At 41.1% G+C, this 20,146-nt stretch overlaps 1 protein-coding gene across 1 annotated transcript; it reads left to right on the top strand.

The window, feature by feature from the left end:
- Positions 1–233: 233 nt before the first annotated feature.
- Positions 234–20,146, top strand: armh3 (armadillo like helical domain containing 3). The gene is made up of 26 exons (XM_037472398.2): positions 234–374; positions 1,493–1,602; positions 1,691–1,747; positions 2,250–2,396; positions 2,565–2,672; positions 2,768–2,860; positions 2,960–3,034; positions 3,123–3,209; positions 4,494–4,550; positions 4,677–4,720; positions 5,190–5,250; positions 5,418–5,464; positions 7,091–7,166; positions 7,541–7,634; positions 9,106–9,207; positions 9,495–9,553; positions 9,632–9,697; positions 10,084–10,153; positions 10,591–10,651; positions 10,737–10,825; positions 12,780–12,862; positions 13,188–13,314; positions 13,462–13,537; positions 14,993–15,071; positions 18,594–18,710; positions 19,083–20,146. The coding sequence occupies exons 2-26, from the start codon at positions 1,501–1,503 to the stop codon at positions 19,173–19,175; spliced, it is 2,070 nt and encodes a 689-aa protein (XP_037328295.1). The 5' UTR covers positions 234–374; positions 1,493–1,500; the 3' UTR covers positions 19,176–20,146.

A 20,146-nucleotide genomic window follows, 5' to 3' on the forward strand; every position in this document is an offset into this window, starting at 1 on the left:
TTGTAATTGTGTATTAAACTTATTCTCCCTTGCAGTATTTGTTAAAAAGGTTTGATTTTGTTTTCTTGTCAATGGTTAAGCAGTTATAACTATATCGTTTGATTTGTTAATCAACTAACTTATCCAAGAATGTGTGGTGTGAATGATGACATCACAGAATCAGAGAATAAAATTGTTCACTTATTAATCTTTAAGTATGTTTCTTTACTTTATCAAATAGCGGGCCAAACCCGCTGTTAAACCTTGAAGGAGAACGACCGTTACGTGTGGGGCGCTAGGACCCAGAACACAAGCAGGAAGAGGCTAATGATAGCAGTATGCTAGTGTTGTCAGGATTCATGAGCTAGCTTTTTAATTTCAATCTTTTCGTTGAGGTAAGAACAAACCACACCACTGACTAAGCTATGCCTATCTCAATAATGTAACAATTCAATGTTGTCAATAATCGCGCCCTGTCAATAAATAACTGAGGATAAATCGTTTCAACAATCCTTGTCTGTCAGGTATACATTTAGCTAGCTAGAGGTAGCGTTAGCGTTATCTGTAAAGCCTCTCCATTTTAACGTTAAGTTAATGTATTAACACAAATTACTTCGCTGGCTAATAAACAAAGTATTCTTCAGATGTCGACTGGACATCAAAACCTGCATATAATCAAAACCACGTCACTTTTAGTCATCGATTGATCGAACCCAGTTTAGCAAACGATGGGTCAGTAAAGTTAGCCAATATTTGCCAAGGAGCTAGCAAACCATCCCAACTTGCACTCAGGTTAGCAAACTTAGTTAACATGTGCATTTTAACTAACGTTAAGTCATACCAAATGTGTGATGACATGTCTTCGGTAATCTAAAACTCAAATGCGTGATGTTCGCGTATTGTTTAAACGTTACTTATCGTTAACCTAATCATTAGCTAACGATAGACCTCCATACTTAACGTTAGGTAACGTAACCGGCATGTCCCTTTACACTGAAAGCTTTGACCTTTTTCAGTTCATATTTGTAGCTAACCTTACTGAAACAGTTTTAGAGTGCTTCTCTGTCTCTCCCAAGAAGTAAGATAGTCATGAATGAGGGACTTGTCCCATTAGCGTAAAGGCAGCCATAGCTGGTATGTCCGTGACGTCATACGACCCACTGCAGTTGTCATATGTAAGCTCAGTCAATTCATCCCAGTAACAATTATTGTCCTAATCATCTGTTGATAACACATGAGCCCCGTTGTTATGCTAGTTGATGTATTTTGCCACACTATTTACTCTTGTTCGAGTAGCATTTGCTAGTGCTAACCCAGCTGTTTAAGGAAATTACTTAGCAATGGTTAAATATGAGAGAGAGAGAAATTTCACAATTTGATTTCTGTCTTTGAGATTTAGTTACCATAACCTGCTGCAGTCCATAGAATAGAAACAATCTTTGTGATTTACAGCAATTGTTTTTGACATAATTGATGTACCTCCTCCTTGAGCTCACTGAGTCTGTTTTGTCAGACTTAGTCATGTCTCAGGTGGAGAAGAAGGCAGGGCTGCTCAGGAGGACGTCATCCTCGAAGAAACCCTTGAAAGAAAAGGTGGTGCTGATGTATGATGAGATTTTTGCAGTGAGTATTACAACAGCCAGTGATGGACATGAAAGAAACAAAATTAAGCTAAAGTGTTAAAAAAGTTTTGTCTGTTTCCTTAATTTAGAAAGAAGACCCGGCTAAAAACAACCCTCGCTTTTGGGATGAGCTGTTTCTGATGAAGGTAAAGTGAACGAGAAAAATACAAAGATAATCTTTAGTGCAAACTATTGCACTAAATATCTTATCAGTATATTAACTGACACATATGGATGATATAAGTAATGCAGTCCTCAAAATAAAGTATGCCGACTTATGCATGCAACTTGTCATCCTCCATGGGAGATGGTGGCGCATGGAGTAGTGTGATGCGCTGGGGGCTGCAAGGTTGGTGGTTTGAATCCCGGCTGCCCCATGTGCCATGTCGAAGTGTCCCTGAGCAAGACACCTAACCCCTAATTGCTCCCCAGGCAACATGTAATGCACGGGTTATAATGCAATGTAAGTCGCTTTGGATAAAAGCATCAGATAAATAACATGTAATGTAATGCAATGTAACGTCATACATCGGAAGAAAGAACAATTGTAAGAAAAATGGAAATGATTATATTTATGCAAAAACCTGTTAATAAAATAATAGGAGGGTAACTCTACAACTTCCTATCTGTCCTTCCACCGTATTTCAGGTGAACCTCGAGTATCTGGAGTCCAAGTTGGAGAGTGTAGATGGGGAGGACGTTCAGCGGATCCAGGACAACATCAACTCTCTGTTCCACCACTGTGTTCAGGCTCTGGGAGAGGAACACCAGATCAAAGTGGTCAATGCCCTGCAGGTAAGCAAATCTCCCGGGTCTTACCTCACATCAGTAAATATAATTAAATTATTAATGATTGTCAGATTCATGGATTTAGTTCTATGTCTCCACTGTATTGCCAAAAAGCTGTATTGTTGTGTTACGGGGAAGCATATAACACCTGCGTGTGTCGCCGGCTCTCTTCAGACGCTCTGTGCACTTTTCCGGGGGGTTCACCAGAAGAACAAGTCTGCGTCTGGCTTTGACATCATCAACATGCTCATGGGCTTTGACAAAGCTGAGCAAAGGATGAAGGTGTGTAGGGCAAAAACCACTCGGAGGTGAAATAAACGAGTCAAAGGAATGATCGGTCTTCATTCACTTAATGTCTTGCATTTGTAACTCGGCAGGACTTGATGGAGAGACTGGACAGCCTTCTTTGTGGAGGTGGCTCAGAGAGTCTGAAGAGTCTTTGTCTCAAACTGCTGCTGTGTCTGGTGACGGTGAGACAAAACATACAAAAACAGAAGGATTCATTATAATGTGATTAGCTTTATGAGTCTTGTGCCGTGAACAAATATGTGAAAAAAATGTGTCAACAGGTGACCGACAACATTAGTCAGAACACTATACTAGAATATGTGATGATCAACAGCATCTTTGAAGCCATTCTACAGGTGAGATTATACTTTAATTTGGGAATTTCTATTATTTTAGCAATGTTGTCTTCTGATTTGGTAAACTCTGTTCTACGCCTTTCTTTAGATCCTGTCAGACGTGTCCAGCAGAGGGCAGCATGGGTATGATGCTGTGGTGCTCCTGGCTCTGCTGGTCAACTACAGGAAATATGAGGTGTGTAGAAATATTTATATGGAACCAAATTTGTCAAATATTTATTAATTTCAGCGTAACATTTCACTTAGGGATTCAAACACTAATTTTTATAGTTCTTTCGATTTTTCCTGTAGTAATGGAGTCATTTTGAAATAAGACTAAGTCATCTGCACTCAGTTGATGCTGAAATGGGCACCAGCATTATAATAGATACTTTAATATAAAAAGATGATAGTGATGAACATAAATAAGGATAATTGTACAGGTGTCAGCTGAGCAAGACATCTCTATTTGGAACCAGATGAACATAAAAACCGTAACCTAAGATATATCCCATATAAAAGGGACACTTGTATGACAGAGAACCCATCCTACTCTCTGACTTTGGCTTTCAATTAACTTCCCTCTCCAGTTATTTCCTGCCAGGGTAAGAGGATGATGAGTGACGTTTCGGTTGCACCCTCATGTGTAAGCAAAGCGAGCAGTCGCTCAAGTATGAACTTCTTACAAGTTTAATTTGTATGATGGGGATAAAATGTGCTGCAACAGAATGTGAGAGGTGCAGACCCATCTGACGTTTTCATGTAAGGTAACGATCAGATACACTGTGATTAATTAAAAAACTGGATACCTTACTCTGAGGAAGGGATCCTTCAACACGCTCGACTTATTCATAACTTTATAAAACAAAATTTAATAAATGGACACACAGCTATACAGTTTCTAAATTGTTATTTGTTTTGTTAAAAAAAGATAACCTGTAGATAATTAAGAATTACAATTCAAGCATTGTTAAATGCAGCAACAAATTGATCAAAATTTGAATATCAAACAATCCCCAAAAATATCGCTCAATGCAAACAAAACACTAAAATGTCATCAAGTCACAAACTAGTGGAAGCGTTAAGTGCCTTCAGCAATGCGAGGCGACTTCTGCGTGACGTAGCACAGCATATGTGATCAGACATAAACATTCAATTAAATTGAGTAGGTTAACCCATAGTCACCATTTTCCTATCCGGCTATTGCTGATTTTAAGTGATGGCTAAATTATGAAAATAATTTGTGCTTCTCTAATCCAGAATAAAACCCTTTTTGTTCCCTGTCGGTTATCAGGGGAAACTGGGTTCTGTCCGTCTTCAGTTGCGTTGCTGAACCTCGCTTAGAGTCCTGGACGGGCTCCTTGAGTCAGGGGATAAAATGAATAGAGAGTTGACCTCTAACGGTCAACAAAGCATTAACGTCAATATTCGGGTCAAATATTTAACAGCGTCTAATTAAACCGATTTGTTTTTGTTTCAGTCAGTGAATCCGTACATTGTGAAGCTCTCCATTGTGGACGACGAGCCAACTCTCGATGTAAGTGTATTGTCACTCGCTGTGCTAGTTTAAACTGCAGCATAATAAATAAGTAGCCACAGTGGTGGAGGCACTCCACGTGAAGCAGATTATCAGAGTGACGCACTGGATGTTTTTCTCTCCCAGGGAATGGGGATGGTCGTCCACCAAGCTCTGACAGAGTATAACAGGTGAGATCTAAAAACGATTTTAATGACGCAGTCCTCGATGTGCTGAGGCCGCTGGTGTCATCAGTTTGCTTTGATGTCCCCCACAAATGTTCTATTTATATTCTGAAGAAAATCAGACTCCTTTTAGACATTTAGTTATTTATATCTGACAGCTTTCTTTGGCAGTCGGGGCTGTTTTTCGGATAAGGCAAGGTTTGGAAATTAAAATGCTGTTGTGTGAAGGAGGCCCTGTCCCGCCTGCGTGCGTAGACGGACACATCAAAGTGATGGATGACGGCTCCGTAGAGTTTGTTGTTTCTGTGCATAAAGCCAATGTCCCTTAAATAATACGTGGGGCGGTGTAGAAGGCGATGTTGGGTGAATGTGTGATTCTTGTTTCGCCGTACGCATCTCTAATTTATTTGTCATTCTTTCACTTCACTGTTTCTACTCCTTACTTTCTCTTTTTGTCTTTCTTTTCTATATAAAGGCAGTATAAAGACAAGGAGGAGGAGAACCAGGGAGGGTTCTTCTCCACCCTCACTAGCATGGTAGGATCTTATTCCGACTACATACACCGACATAACAGTAGGTATAGTTGAACTGGATTGGTATTTCTGACATTAGGATGAATTTGGTATTCAAAGGGTGTTTTCAGCAGCTCAGAGTGGGCTCTGTGTGTTGGCTGATAGCTTGATTCTTGATCCTCTGTCCTCAGGTGGGGAGCATGTTCATAGCCGACGCTGATGAGAAACTCTCTGTACAGTAAGTACGAAGTGATTTTAAATTCTGACCCATCAGTCAGACATTACTGCCGCAGTGTCTTGGGGTCCTCGGTTTGAAATCACATGTTTAATGAGCATACTTGCTGTATCGGTCTAGTGTGATCGTTGAGATCAGCACATGTAGTGTTCAGAAGCACTTATGATGGAGTTATCTTCACTATTAAGCATCTCTTTGGTCATCTGACAAAAAATCTTTGATTGATCGGTAAAACCGCACTTTTCAGGTAACATTGTATACATCTGTACACTTTTTGTGTTTAAGCATTATATATATGTATTACAGAGAGCGTTGGACCATATAACTTCTTAAATTTCAATTTTTTTTTCTGTAACTGCTGGCGTAACATTTGATTGCCAGAAAGCACGACTGGTTTTGTGTTTCTAACACTGTCACTCAAGAGTTGCTCTTTGATTGCTGTCTTGATCCTCAATAGAGAGTGACAATTTTAAATATTGCTGCTAATGACATTTGACATGTTTTTAATGTCAACTCATTTAAGAAAATAAACATTTTAACGTATGGAAATTTAGAAGCTGATTCATTAGTAGTTGTGCAGTACTTAATGACACAGAAAATTAAAAAAGGGGTCCTGCTAATGCAATAAGTAATTGTGAATAGTCTTTAAAGAACAGACTGCCCCCAACTTATTTCTTGAGCTGCGCTAGATTAAAAGCATTGTGTCAAAATTAGGGCTGTCAAATAATTAAAAATTTTTATCAAATTAATCAGAATTTTCAGTGGATTAATCATGATTAATCACTATTTGCAATTACACCTTAATCCTAACCATTTTTTGTTTCTGAAATGCATACTAAAGATAAATAACAGGACACAGAAACATAATTATCATTATTATTATTTTTTACATAAATACATGTTATTGATTTTTGACTTGGTTTAATTCTTTCCAGAAAATAATCAAATCAATGTTATTTGATAAGTTACAGACTGATTTCCCTGCATGGCTCTAGAAGGGTCTCTGCAGTTTATCCCACTCTGCTGCGGTCGGCAAAACGAGTTTGTGCTCCTGATGATCCAGGGCTGCGATGACCAGACATGTCAACCCTCCCGATAATTTCAAAGCCCCTCCCGAAAATCTCCCGGACCGGCCTTTCTCCCGAATTTCTCCCGGTTTCCACTCGAACAACAATATTGCTCCACCATCCGTCACTGGGCGCGCCGTTTCAGACCGAACAATAATAAAGGTTACACCTTGAAGTCGAGCGCGGCAATTAGAACGGAAAAAATGAGACTGGCGCTGCAAAGGAAACCGCTAGCACCCGCTAGCACCCCCCCCGGTCCACAACATTCAGCGTGGACTGGCGCAAACGACTTGCTGAACCTGACGGCCTGACATATGCCTGCAGGTGGCAGTAATGTGTTGTATAGGATGAAGTGCATTCCCTAGAGGAAGAGGTACTTTTCCTGACCTGAATAATTTGTCACACTGCGCATGTGTGAAATGTGTTTAAAAATTGACGTTATTAACAACAAACAACTAATTAACGTCGTTAACGCGCTATTTTTGACAGCCCTAGTCAAAATGTGTAGATTTCACTTTGTGAATGAATGAGCTGACCTCCCGCTTACTTTTTACTACCTAAGGACCAATGAGGCGATTCTGCTGGCGCTCTATGAGGCTGTGCACCTAAACCGCAACTTCATCACTGTATTAGCGCAGGTGAGATTACAAGAACCCTGTAAAAAATATATGTTGCATTTTGATAACTCATTATTTATTTTTTCTTGGTGTTGCTATGAAAAATGTGTCTTTGTCTTAAAATCTTCTGAGTACATTAAGCTACTGTCCTACCTTTGGCAGTACTGTAATCATGTACAAATCGCATAAGTTATCAGCGGCAATTACTGGACCATTTGGCTGAGATGTTTTTTCACTATCAGATTTAATTACGTCTCTTCCGGTCGCCACTGTTTTCCCAGTTCCTGTTTCAACCTCCTGTCCAGCCGGTTGTTTTTCTCTACATTATGGAAGAGATAGCACAGCTTTTCACTATTAATGACATTTCACAAAATGTGTTTTTGGTCCCTCAACAGAGCCACCCTGAGATGGACATCCCCACCACGCCTACCACCCCTACTCCAACCACACCCACAACACCACTTGGCACAACGCCGCCCTCCTTAGACAGTAAGTCTGTTTGGGGACACACCGATTGCAGAGAGCACGGATGACGTGTTTTCTGATGCCCGTCGCGTCTTTTTGGTTCTACTTGTCGATGGGCTCTGACATAAGAATGAGTCTTTATGGTAATGTGTATGGTTGTGATTCATTGTGATCAATCCCACTTGTGTTACCTAAACATGTTAATTGATTCATTTAAACATACTCGTTAAATTTTTTGAAAGGGTAAGTAAAAGATCTAGTAGTTATTTGTAAAAAACTAATATAATATTGTCATAGATACTCTGTTATAGTGTTTTCCCCCTGAAAGGACAGCAGCATTGCAGTGGAGTGAGCTTTTATCCGTGTGTGGTTGGCTCTACATATGTTTTATACAGCCTCACCTTGAAACAGATTTAGACTAAACTGAAATAGGACAGGGCAGAAAAAAGAAGTGAAGGATTTCTAAAGCACATGTTTCTGTGATTTTTCGCCTCAACTGATTTTCAACAGTAGCCTACATACATTTTTAAAACCCGCTCCAACATGGCGACTCTCCCTTGGTTCTCCCTGCGCCGACACACACACACACACACACACACACACACACACACACACACACACACTTGCTTCCACATCGGCAGCGTTTCAAATATTCAATTGATTTTTAAGGTTCTCATACACAGTACATTGCACTTATAATGTGTGTTTGTTAGATCTAAATAATCTGATTATTACACCACCCCACACACTAGGTATTATCTCTTTAGACTTGAGTGCCTGGCTGTCACCTCCGGTTTTATAGCAGGTGAACCTTCTTGGTAGCACATTCAAAGGCAGGTAATTAAGCATGCACCCACACCGTGACCGTTAAAAGGTACATGTTTCCATCTCTAGTTCTCCCTCCGAAGCTAAAAGCCATTTTCTATATGAAATATTAACCTGCAGCTTCAAATACAGAAGACTGTTTCACATGCATGTGTGTGTGAAGCCATGTCATGGGAGCTTGAGCACTTAAGAGTCTCCCTACCGTGGCCAGACTCGACGCGCGTCTGCATCGCATCATGTCAGCAGTACACCGTGTCCCACCACAGTGCGATGTGATGATATGTTTCTTGACAGCGTGAAATCTTTTCTGAACGCTGCCGTGATATGAAGAAACAAATGAGGGTTAGTGTGGAAGAGGGGAGAAAGAAATGACCGCCTTCTTATTTATTCATGTAAACGGCTGTATCATTATTTCAGAGAGTAGAGATTTTTAAATGGATAAAGATGTTTGTCTATGTCACGGAAAGCTACAGGAGCTGCAATAATGAGACTTTTTGTGATGTTGTTATTTGCCTGGATGAGCACTCTGTCTGCCCCCCTAAAAAAGGACGGCAGCTCTTTGTATCTCCTGTTTTCAAGATGCAATCCTTCTGTTGAACTCATGTTTACGAAGAAGAAAATATTGCTTAATCTTTTATCTACAGTCATTTTTTGCTTTTATTTGTTTTAGTGATGAACAATCCAGAACTGCCTCTGGATCCCAACCTGCAGACCAGCAACCTTCTCATCACCTTCCTCAAGTATGCCTCCATTGTAATGCAGGATACTAAAGGTAAACGGACAGCTTTATGTCCTCTCCCTGTGTTTCTGTCACTCGATCTTCATCAACTCTTTCACTTGTTCTTGTACCTCCTCTGTCCGGACGTGTTCTCACAAATTATCTCCGTTCTCTACCACCGTTAGTTGGTACCACCGTTAGTTGGTACCACCGTTAGAACTGTTTATTGTTTCAGAGGGACTAAAACAGAGAAAAAAACACAACTGTCTGGCCCTCTTTTTTCTTATATTCTTGCTCTGTTTTCCTCCTGCGTCTCATGTGGTGTGTGTGTGTGTTTGCAGATGAGCATCGGCTCAACAGTGCCCGGCTGTGCCTCATAATCCTCACCTGCATAGCCGAGGTAAGAGCCGCCCCACACCGCTGCAACATTTGCTCGCACCGCGGATCGTCTTTGTTCTGACGTGTGTGTGTGTGATAGGATCAATACGCTGACGCCTTTCTTCATGATGACAATATGAACTTCAGAGTCAATCTCCACAGAATGGTGAGTTTCTGTTTCCGATGGTCAGCACAGAAATGACAAACCAAATTCCAAAGTTATAATTGTGGCAGAGGATAGGTGTGAATCAGCGGTGGAAACTAAAAATAACAGAATGCAGCTGTAATGATTTCTCTCATCATCCCCCCCGTCTCAGCTGTGACTTTCTGTCTTATATTCACATAATAGACCGGCTTGTATTTATATGTTTCCATACAAGGTTGACGAATCTCTTTCTCTCTTCCCGAATAGTGCAAACCAGTTTTCTCGTCTCCATGGTGTTGAGTAAATCGTCTGACTGTCGTAATCCGGTTCCTTAAGTGACCTTAAATGTAAACATGTTCATCTTCAAGCATTCATATTTATTCTTTATTCTTTTTTATTTTTTACAGCCCATGAGGCACAGAAAAAAAGCAGTGGACAAGAACATCCCTTCACGTCCGCTGGTGTGTGCTGTTTTAGGTATGAAGAAGTTCCATGGTAACTCAATGGCTCGCTTGTTAGTTAGCGGTCACTTCTGAACTTCTGTTTTCATAACTAACTGCTACAAACCAGATGTTGATGAGGTATTTAATAGAGGAGCAATAATTACACAATTTAAATTACACTAACTACTAATTTTAGGCCATTTGTTGTTTATGCCTTGACCTCAAATGGTATTTGAGGTTAAGAGATTAGTTTGGTGTTTTTGAAGTAGGGTTACACCTAATGTTACACATCAGTTTGCCGTCAGAAAGGCTGTCTGGTGGAGAAACAATTATAAATATAACGTGAACTGATTATTGATTTCAGTAGGTGGATCTTGTTTGCTGCCCTCATTCACATCGCTTTACTCCACCCAAATTCTTGTCTCATTTTGTCCAAACTGAATGCACCTTTGTCTTTACCCTTCCGTCCAGATCTGATGGTGGAGTTCATAGTCACTCACATGATGAAGGATTTCCCCATGGATTTATACATGTGAGGAGACACAAACATCACAACGTTTCTCTGGTTTCGTCCACCAACCTGCTGCGTCACCACAGTTCTGTGTGTCCCTGTGCAGGCGCTGTGTGCAGATCATCCACAAACTCTTGTGCTACCAGAAGAAGTGCAGAATCCGGTTACACTACACCTGGAGAGAGCTTTGGTCAGGTAAAGAAAAGTTGTCTCTCATTTCAGTTTTGATAGTATTGCTCTGGAGGTAGAACCTCTTCCGGTGGGAGTTTGAACCTTTTGGGTTTCTCGTTGTGTTGCGACTTCAGGGACCAGCGTTTGCATTCATTTCTTATTAGTTTAGTTGAGCTTTACTGTTACTGTTTCCCTGCTCATTTAAAAGAAGATTGTGGGAGAGAGCTGGGAGAAAAAGTAAAAAAAAAAAACTACTTTCTAATTTCATGGCCGTTTTTAAAGCACAAACAAATTAGTTAATTTACAGATGCTCAGAGTTTTATTTTTCTTCCCTGCATACACATCGATACATCCAACGTTCATCAGTTATGATTTTGCCACAGTTTGTTTCATAGATTAATCCTAAGGTACATTTTTATATTAGGAGGGGAAGTGGACTGTAGTAATTATATAAACTATAAACCGTAATTCCTGAACATGATTAAACATGAATCAGAGAGGAGGGAGCGATGAGGTGAGGGAGATAAATAAAGCCTAATTGCTTATAGCTTCTCTGTGGTTTGATTGTCAAACAGAAACCATCCAACACTCAGCAGGTCATCTTCTTTGGATATACACTGTTTTCTTCTCTCCTCCACCACATTTCCCTCCTTAATTCATTCATTCATTCATTAAATTAAACACCCTGACTTTTTCTATGGCACCACCAGCAGCTCCAGCAGGCCGCATTTGGTGTGGACATTCATTCCACCTCCAGGATGACCTCTAATCATTTTAATAACCTCCTGGATGCCGACATGCTCATATGGGTGTTTGTCATGACCGGTGTTTTTTTAATTTTAATATTGTTTGCGTGAAGTAATGTTTTAATAATGATGTTTCTTGCACCATGAGAACGTCACCTTGTACCTCCCATTTATTGTCCAAAGCAGGGGAGCGGAGGAGAGTTTTGTGGCGATTTAAGTGCTTCAACTTGTCTCCCCTCGTTTATTGGAACACTGCATTAACTCTACTAAACTCTATTTATCTTACAAAGTTGCTCATAAGTCTTTAGACTCACAAACTTGATGTTAGGTTGGATATATATTTCATGCTGGTGTCATAACAGCATTTGATTTATTTATTACAACTTTGTTAAGCGACTCTGTGGTGTCATTGGCTTTATGATTGATGTTGATTTTCACACATGTACTGCGCACATCTACACATACTTTATATGGTAATTGTAGCCGTACCTCTCAGAGGAAGCCAAGGGGATTAAAGTAGGGATGAGGGGTTTTTTCTGATGATTTGTGTGTTACATAAATTGTTTTTTAGAGGTTTCATACGGGACATGTTTACGATTTAAGGTTTGAAACGTTTTAAGACACCAAATATGTATAATTTAAATCTGAAACCTTTGGGATATGCTGGGCATCACCTGAAGAGTTGGGTAGAAAGTTAAGTGCTTTTGCAAAACAATGCAAATTTCCCTCTGAAGTCCTCGGCCCTGTTGTTTTGTAAATGTTTTGCATCATTGAGATTGGATAATGAGTCTCTAAAGAAAGCCAAATCCATCCTGTTGGCCTCGTTTTCATCCCAGTCAACACACAATAGGAGATTTCAGCTTGTAATGTCCCCATCGCACTGTTGTCTCATTAGAATACAGATTGTTCTAATCGGACCTGTAATCATCTTAATTGCCTAAGTAAAATTGACCCTTTTCTCCTTCAAGTGATAATAGCACAACACAATAAGTGAAAGAATTAGCTGAATTAAAGTTTTTTTGGGAGCTTGTTAAATGCAAAAGTTTTTTTTCTCTCTCTATTTAAGTTTTTGTGAAGGCAGATGATTTTTTTGCCGTTAAAAGGCTCCTCCCCCTCCTGAGTTTCCATTATGAACCTCCCTGAGGAAAGCGGGCTGCTGCCTTGTGCCTCTGCTGGTAGACGCCCGGCCAAGCACCACACTCTTTAATTTGTGCACGTCTGTCTCCGCACAGCTCTCATCAACCTGCTGAAGTTCCTGCTGTCGAATGAGACAACACTGCTGGCCAAGCACAACATCTTTCACCTGGCTTTAATGGTGAGACACACGCACACACATGTTCAGGGTGAGAGGACCTTGTTCTGCAGTAGGAGGTGTGTGTTATCTTGTATTATGTGAGCCAGATGTTGTATGAGTGGCGTTGCTTGTGGCCCAGCTGTTCGTACAGCATCAGTGAAATCACTTAAATTCTTTTTATTAGTTTGTTTGAAGAGACGCAGTAGGTCAGACACCTGACCTACTGCAGTGTGGGGACCAAAATGGTCCCACGTTTCTATTGGATTTTCCAAGGTATTCTTGGTTTGGTTTTATCTTTGGCTGAGAGTGAATGTATTAGTGGTTTCGTGTTTGTGTCCCCATCCAGGTAGTGAACCTGTTCAACATGTTTATAACATACGGGGACACGTTCCTGCCCACCTCCAACAGCTACGACGAGCTGTACTACGAGATCGTACGAATGCACCAGGTCTTTGACAACCTCTACTGCATGGGTACGTTACTATACAACTGTTGGACCTGACTTATTGCTAATTCTAATGTAAAGGCAGTTGTTCAGATCATCTTAAATAAGATGGAGATGGATGTTTTATGCTGTGGCTGTATATGTGCGTCTCACTCTGTCATTCTCTGCCTTACAGTTCTGAGAGTATCGACCAACGCGGGCCAGTGGAAGGAGGCAGCCAGCAAAGTCACACATGCCCTTGTCAATGTTCGGTAAAAGAGCTCAGACACACACACACACACACACACACACACTTGCAACTAGGCTTGTCGCGATAGTCAATATATTGAGTTATTGCACGGTACATGGAAATAAGCGTGATCATTTTTGGTGCTGTAATATATATTATATTCATTTTTATTTCAAAATGAATTGTCAACGTTGTAGTTGACCTCTGTCATCTTGTCTCCGGGGTGTATGCAGCGTCGCCACACACACACAGAGAGCATACTTGGATTATTATGCAACTACATTGTCATTATATAATCAGTGGCATGAAATGGTTACAAAAAGAATTACAACAATATTGTTTATCGCAGCTAATTTTGGTGCAATATATCGCACAAAAAGTAATCACGACAGCCGCACTGGCAATGCACATCTACCGTACTCTAAGAAGGATAAAGAGTCACATTGGTTTGAACAGAAATGCAATGAGAATAAAGGTCAAAAGAAAGGGAATGAAGTAGTTCCTTTTCTTTGGATCTATAATGTAGGTCTTTCCTTCCATCCACTTCCTCCCTGAGGGCCGTCTATTCAATACTTTTCAAGCCTTAATCTCCTCCATTCCATCCCCGCTCCAGTCTGCACACAAGCTCTCCTTGTTCTCTCCTCCACCATTTTATTCTGCAATCTCTCCTTCCTCCTCCATCTTCTCTGAGGAGCTGATCCTCTGAGATCACCCCGGCTTGGAGGCCCCTGAGGGGGAATATGAGCGGGTTTCTCTCAGAGGATCACGTGGGGTTTGGAGGCAGCGCAGGGAGAACGAAGATTGAAAGAGTAATATTTGAAAGAATAGATGAAGGAATCACAGTGGAATAAAGAACCCACTGAGACTGTGTTGAAATTAACTTGAATTATGGGACCAATTTCATTTCACTCCCCTCACTTCAGTCCTCCGTACGCTGGCTTTCCACAAGTAAAGGACAACTGATTGCCACCACAGAGAAGTCTCTGCATTTTTGTCACTGATAAATGACGTCCTCCTATGCAGTTCAAAAGAAGCCACTTCATCTCATAGCTGTGCTTATTGCATCACCTTAAATTTGATTCACAATGCAAGTTATTTCATGGAAATTAATGCTAATACTGGAAGAAATTGCCTCTGATATCCTTGGCGTGCTCAGAGAATATGAAGCAGGTATTGAGATGGAGTTGAATAGTTATGAATGCAAATTATTTTTTTTATATTAAACATCCTCTTTAATTCAGAACTTCACTGGTCAAATATCTTTTACAAATTGCTAACTGCAATTCACATATTGAACATTATTTTTCACTTGAACAAGAAGTAACCACTCATTTGTTTTGTTGTTAGTACATACTTTTGTGTAATTTAGTCTTAATGTGGCACAGCAGAATATTTTTGACTTCTCCACTTCTATTTTTCACTTACAGATATTTATGTCACTGTTGTTCTCAGAACCGTTTGTGTTTTTGTGTTTAAGGGCCATTGTCAACCATTTTGATCCCAAGATTGAATCGTACGCTGCTGTGAACCACATCTCTCAGCTGTCTGAAGAACAGGTAACCGTAACTCCCTCTTCCTGTTACACTCTGACTAAAGGTTCCATGTGATTGTAAACGCCAACATCTTGGGCCAATGTGGCAGCCACTGAAACGCCACTCTTGTCCTCAAAAGTACATCTTTTTAGTACACAATTGAAAACCCTTTGTTTGAGATGGGGTTTTATTTTGAAAGAATTTTCCTATTATGGGGAAGTAGCTTGAGTCATGTGGCAGAGACGGATGACTCCGTCATGGCCTTTTGTGATCAGAAGCCACGAGGAGCCGCTGTTATAACCGTTCAAACCACTGAGTTTAAAACCATTTGGGGCTGATTCATTGTGTACATTTCACGCAGGTGAGAGAAATGTTCATGACAAACGGGACGTGTTTCCAGAGGTGTGGACTCGAGTCATGTGACTTGGACTCCAGTCGGACTCGAGTCATGAATTTGATGACTTCAGACTCGACTCGACAAAACGTACAAAGACTTGCAACTCGACTTGGACTTTAACATCGATGACTCGTGACTTCACTTGGACTCGAGCCTTTTGACTCGAGAAGACTTGCTACTTCCCATGAAAATCTGGGGGAAAACATTTTCACACGGCCGCGCCGCTCTGTTTATCTGCATCTGTCAAAAAAATGTGCGCCACCTGTATGCATAGAGCGCTGCCTGCACGACATCCAATCACTGCAGTCCATTTTACCGTATCAACGAGACAGCTCGTTCATGCTTACAAAAATCAGGATTTTTTAACCCGGATTCAGACTCCGATGGAAATCCTCGCCAACATTATGTCAACGTCCGTTTTAAAGTACTATAACACAGTTACAGTCGATCCACCATTACCCTTCCCTACGTAGTCTAGGTCTGTGAGGCAGCGCACCTTTACCCAGGGTTCCCTGTCCCCACTATAATAAGAGGACTTGAAATGACTCGAAACTAGAATGGTAAGACTTTGGACTTGAGACTTGTTGGCTTTGACTTTTGACTCGACTTGGGACTTGCCTCATCTTTGACTCGACTTGACTCGGGACTCGAGGGCAACGACTTGAGACTTGCTTGTGACTTGCATAACAATGACTTTGTCCCACCTCTGCGTGTTTCACACGGTACAGGACGGATGGTGACACACACACACACCAGCAGCTGTCATATCTTCTGCAAACGCTCCAGCATTCTCCAGAACCGATTTAAAGGAAACTTTACCTTCACGTCATCAAATGTCATTCACTCTCATTGTAGATTTTCATATGTAAGCCAGGTGTTTGGCACACACCTGAGAACACATTGAGAATTGAGTCATTAAGAAAGTGTACGCTGAGTTATTCCATCATCAGAGTGAAGACTGGAGCCTGTGAGGCACTTGAACTTGATACAGACGTTATGCCTTCCACTTAAGACTTTATCATCTATGTCAATTCGGCGAAAACAGCTGGAGGAGAACCTTTTCATTTGTTTTTTTACAAGCTGATAACCGAGTGATATATCTGGTCATTATAGTCCACAATAACCTCTCTGCCTTTATCTGCCAGATTAATTCACAACACAGAGGGAAGGCGGGAGTGAGCTTTGCTGTTCATGAGCAGCCAGTTGTGATATTACATGTCTCATTACATAAATGAGGAGAAATATGGTCACTTTAGTAGTTTTCAACAGTTTTCTTTTGGCCTTTGTAGTTTTTTAAGCTACAGCTAATGAAAATGACAATAAATGTAGATAGAACCTGTTGTTCTGTGATAATCGGTATCAGAGAAGTTCTCTTATTAACGCATTGGTATTGCGTTGAAGAGCCATACTGCCCAGCCCTTATGACCACACATCCCATCTGTGACAGCTGTCTGGATTGTCTCCTCGGGGCTGTGGGTGGTGAGTGAGTAAACCACGGAGCAGCACAAACCAAAGAACGGGACTTTGAGGGAAGATATGATGACGGAGAGCTTTCTCCATCCTGGACAAACCATCTGACTCGACCTTTTCACGACGCTCCTCTCCACAAAGATTATACAAATCCCTGATGAGCCTCCACGAACAGCTGTGGTGGACATATTTACATATTTTTAAAACTGAGCTACTTACCTGTCACACACTCTATTTGAGATATGTTCACTATCACTCTACTGTGGTTGAATCAGGATTTCGGTTATTTGAAGGACTCAGGGGTTTTAATACTTTATTCTGGTATGCAAAAACGTTCAGTCATCCCCCCCCCCTTTTTCAAGGAAATAATAATAATCCTTTTGGTTGCACTGTACTTTGACTCAGTAATCGTAGAATGTAGGTCGGATTTAAAAAAAAAATTAAAGAATGCTGGAGTCAATTGAGTGACCAACTTTGAGAGCTTTAAACTGAACAAAAGTTACATGTTCCCTCAGGCTGAACAAAATACCTTTTTTTTAAGAGACTAAAACCTTGCATTTGGTTTGACACACACACGGTAACCAACTGCACTTTATCCGCCTGCAGCGTCTTTATTCTCCTCAGTGACACCAGAAGATGGATTGCTTCCAGAAACACACGGCATTAAAACGAGCTACTGTACTCCCTGTCTGTCTCTCACACACTTCAGCACACACAAGGCTTCTTCTGTACCTGCGCCTCAAGATAAATACGTGCGCCCACAAACATATCTGCTTATCGATGCAAGATGAGCGCAGTCGAGCGCGAGCTGCAAAACACTTACCAGCCCCGCCCTTTGCTAAAACAGCACGTGGAAAAGCCTCCATCCTCCCCTGACTAGTCTCTAATTCTCCGTTTACCTTCTCAGTTTTGCTTCGGACCTCTGTAGCATAGCTCTCAACAAAACCTAGAACCAACATTAGCTCATGCTGCTATTCACATTGGCCTCCACAGAGAGAGGAGGGTGATGGAGAGATATGGGTATGAATATTGCATCAGCGTCATTAAAGGTTAAAATATAAACAGCCCTTTTTGTAAAATGATCAAAGAAAAATAATATTTCCCCCTCTTTTGTTTCCATTTTAAAATGATTGTGTGTGAGCAACACACAAAAAACGTAAAGGCTAACAGCTGAATGTGCAGTGTGTGTCTAATTCATGGCTGAATGGGTACACACTCACCGTACTATATTTGCTCAACTGTATTTTTACTTGATGAGGTGAATCCTTCCTAAAGCAAACGCGCCTTCAATTCAAAGATAAACCATATCGCTCTGGTGCAATTTGACAGACACACGGTTTACTAATCTGGGGTTAAAGAAACACAAACAACTGATTTCTGCTTACTGAAGCACAATTGTGTGTAGAAATGGAATTGTACAAGTAAGAAAGCAAATAAGATGCTTTAATAAATCAAAGTTGCAGGTCATGCTTTCCTTTTCCCAAACGAAAAAATCCCATCAGTAATCACAGAATCAACTCTTTACAGAGAGCAGAGAAACCAGATTGAACCAGATCAAAATCCATCATGAATAAAGATGGTGTAATAAACTATTGTTCTGGCACTATTCAGGTTCACTGTGCGATGCTTTAACCTCAAGCTTATTCATTCAGTGTTTCCCTTGTCTGTCACTCCGTCAGGTGTTGGAGGTGGTTCGGTCCAACTACGACACACTGACGCTTAAGCTGCAGGATGGTTTGGACCAGTTTGAGAGATACTCTGAGCAGCCCAAAGAGGCTGCTTTCTTCAAGGAGCTGGTAAGAGAGCAAGGCTGCTACTGTAGCTCGTACTGAACCCAGTAGCTGACACAGAGATGTGGTGCAGGTGGAAAAGTGGGTTTTAATTGGATTCTGAGCATTGAGGAAACAATCTGGCACTGGGTTGGAAAATATTTATACGGGACATGAGACAAAAATCAAGGTAGAAATGGTCCACATAGAAGCAGCACAGGCTGAGAGCTCTAAAATCCTACATTTACCAAAATGCAACTGCAAAATAGAGTATGCGTACCGTGCCTGCATGGTGAATGCCAACGTCTTAGACGGCGTGTGTTATGGACCGTATACAAGTTGCACCGTTTGGTATGTCTTTGACATGGTAATGAAAGTCCACCCTGTGTCTGTCTCCAGGTGCGCTCCATCAGTCAGAATGTGAGGAAGAACGTCTCCCTGAACACACTGAGTCAGGACGTCCTGCTCAAAGAGTTTTCCACCATCTCCTGAGACGCGAAACACACACACGCACACACACATGCGCACACATACTCGTCCACCCGCCTCCCCCTCCTCCTTTCAGATGGACATGCACCGTGCATTTGTGCGCGTGTGAACACGAGCACATTCTTTAACGCACACACACTACTCACACCAACAAGGACGGTCCTCGTCTTGTCCCCCTGTGAACTGAATGTGGGGAACGGAGACGGACGCACTGATGCGCCTCAAAGAAACACCTGTAAACAGTCCGGACTCGCTCCCTTTGTGGTGGTGGTGTTTGTCGATGTGTGTGTGTGTTTGAATTGAAGGACGTGCCCGTACCGCGCTGGTTCCCGTTGTGCAATCTGCAGTATTGACTGGACTGTTAGCCGACACGTTCACTTTTGGATTGAATGGAGTTCAAGTATTTTTTATTCCAGATGTTCATCCAACATTTCAGCCACTGATGTTTTAAGTAGCTTCTGCTCCCTTGATTCATGATTCCTCTCCAGTAATTATTTCAGAAGACTTTGAGTGAAACATTGTGTTCTTCTTAACAGCATCTGCAATGGTGACCTTTAGCCTTTTGGGAGTTTAAATCCTCTTTTTGTTCTGAGCACTAACTCTTTCTTTTTGGCTGAATGCGTGTCGTACGAATGTTAACTTAAATCTTCAAAACATTTAAGTATCAGTTACATGGTTGTAGAACATTATGAGCTGTTAGATTGTGATAGAAACCTTCTGGTAGTCTGAAAACGTTTTGCCTTTGAACACAGCCAGGACAAACATCCACTACTGCACGGCCCACATGTCTCTGTGTTCTCAGTCTAGCACATTCTCATATAGCTCATTCAGAACAATTCTGATTATTATTTCTTGAGTTGAACCAGATCTTAATTATGCAATTTCTTGTGAAGGGTCTTATTTCTGTCATCTCTAACTCCTGTAGGTATATTTATGTTTATTTTTTAAATAAAGGTTGGTTTCCTATTACTCAA

The sequence above is a fragment of the Pungitius pungitius genome, chromosome 9, assembly GCF_949316345.1.
Source record: "Pungitius pungitius chromosome 9, fPunPun2.1, whole genome shotgun sequence".
Taxonomy (NCBI): Eukaryota; Metazoa; Chordata; class Actinopteri; order Perciformes; family Gasterosteidae; genus Pungitius; species Pungitius pungitius.

What these genes read in the sequence shown, in the direction of transcription:
- armh3 (XM_037472398.2), top strand. Translation starts at nt 1,501, where the DNA reads ATGTCTCAGGTGGAGAAGAAGGCAGGGCTGCTCAGGAGGACGTCATCC. An exon ending in TGTATGATGAGATTTTTGCA is followed by an intron (nt 1,603 to 1,690) that starts GTGAGTATTACA and finishes TCCTTAATTTAG; the next exon opens with AAAGAAGACCCGGCTAAAAA. An exon ending in TGCTGCTGTGTCTGGTGACG is followed by an intron (nt 2,861 to 2,959) that starts GTGAGACAAAAC and finishes ATGTGTCAACAG; the next exon opens with GTGACCGACAACATTAGTCA.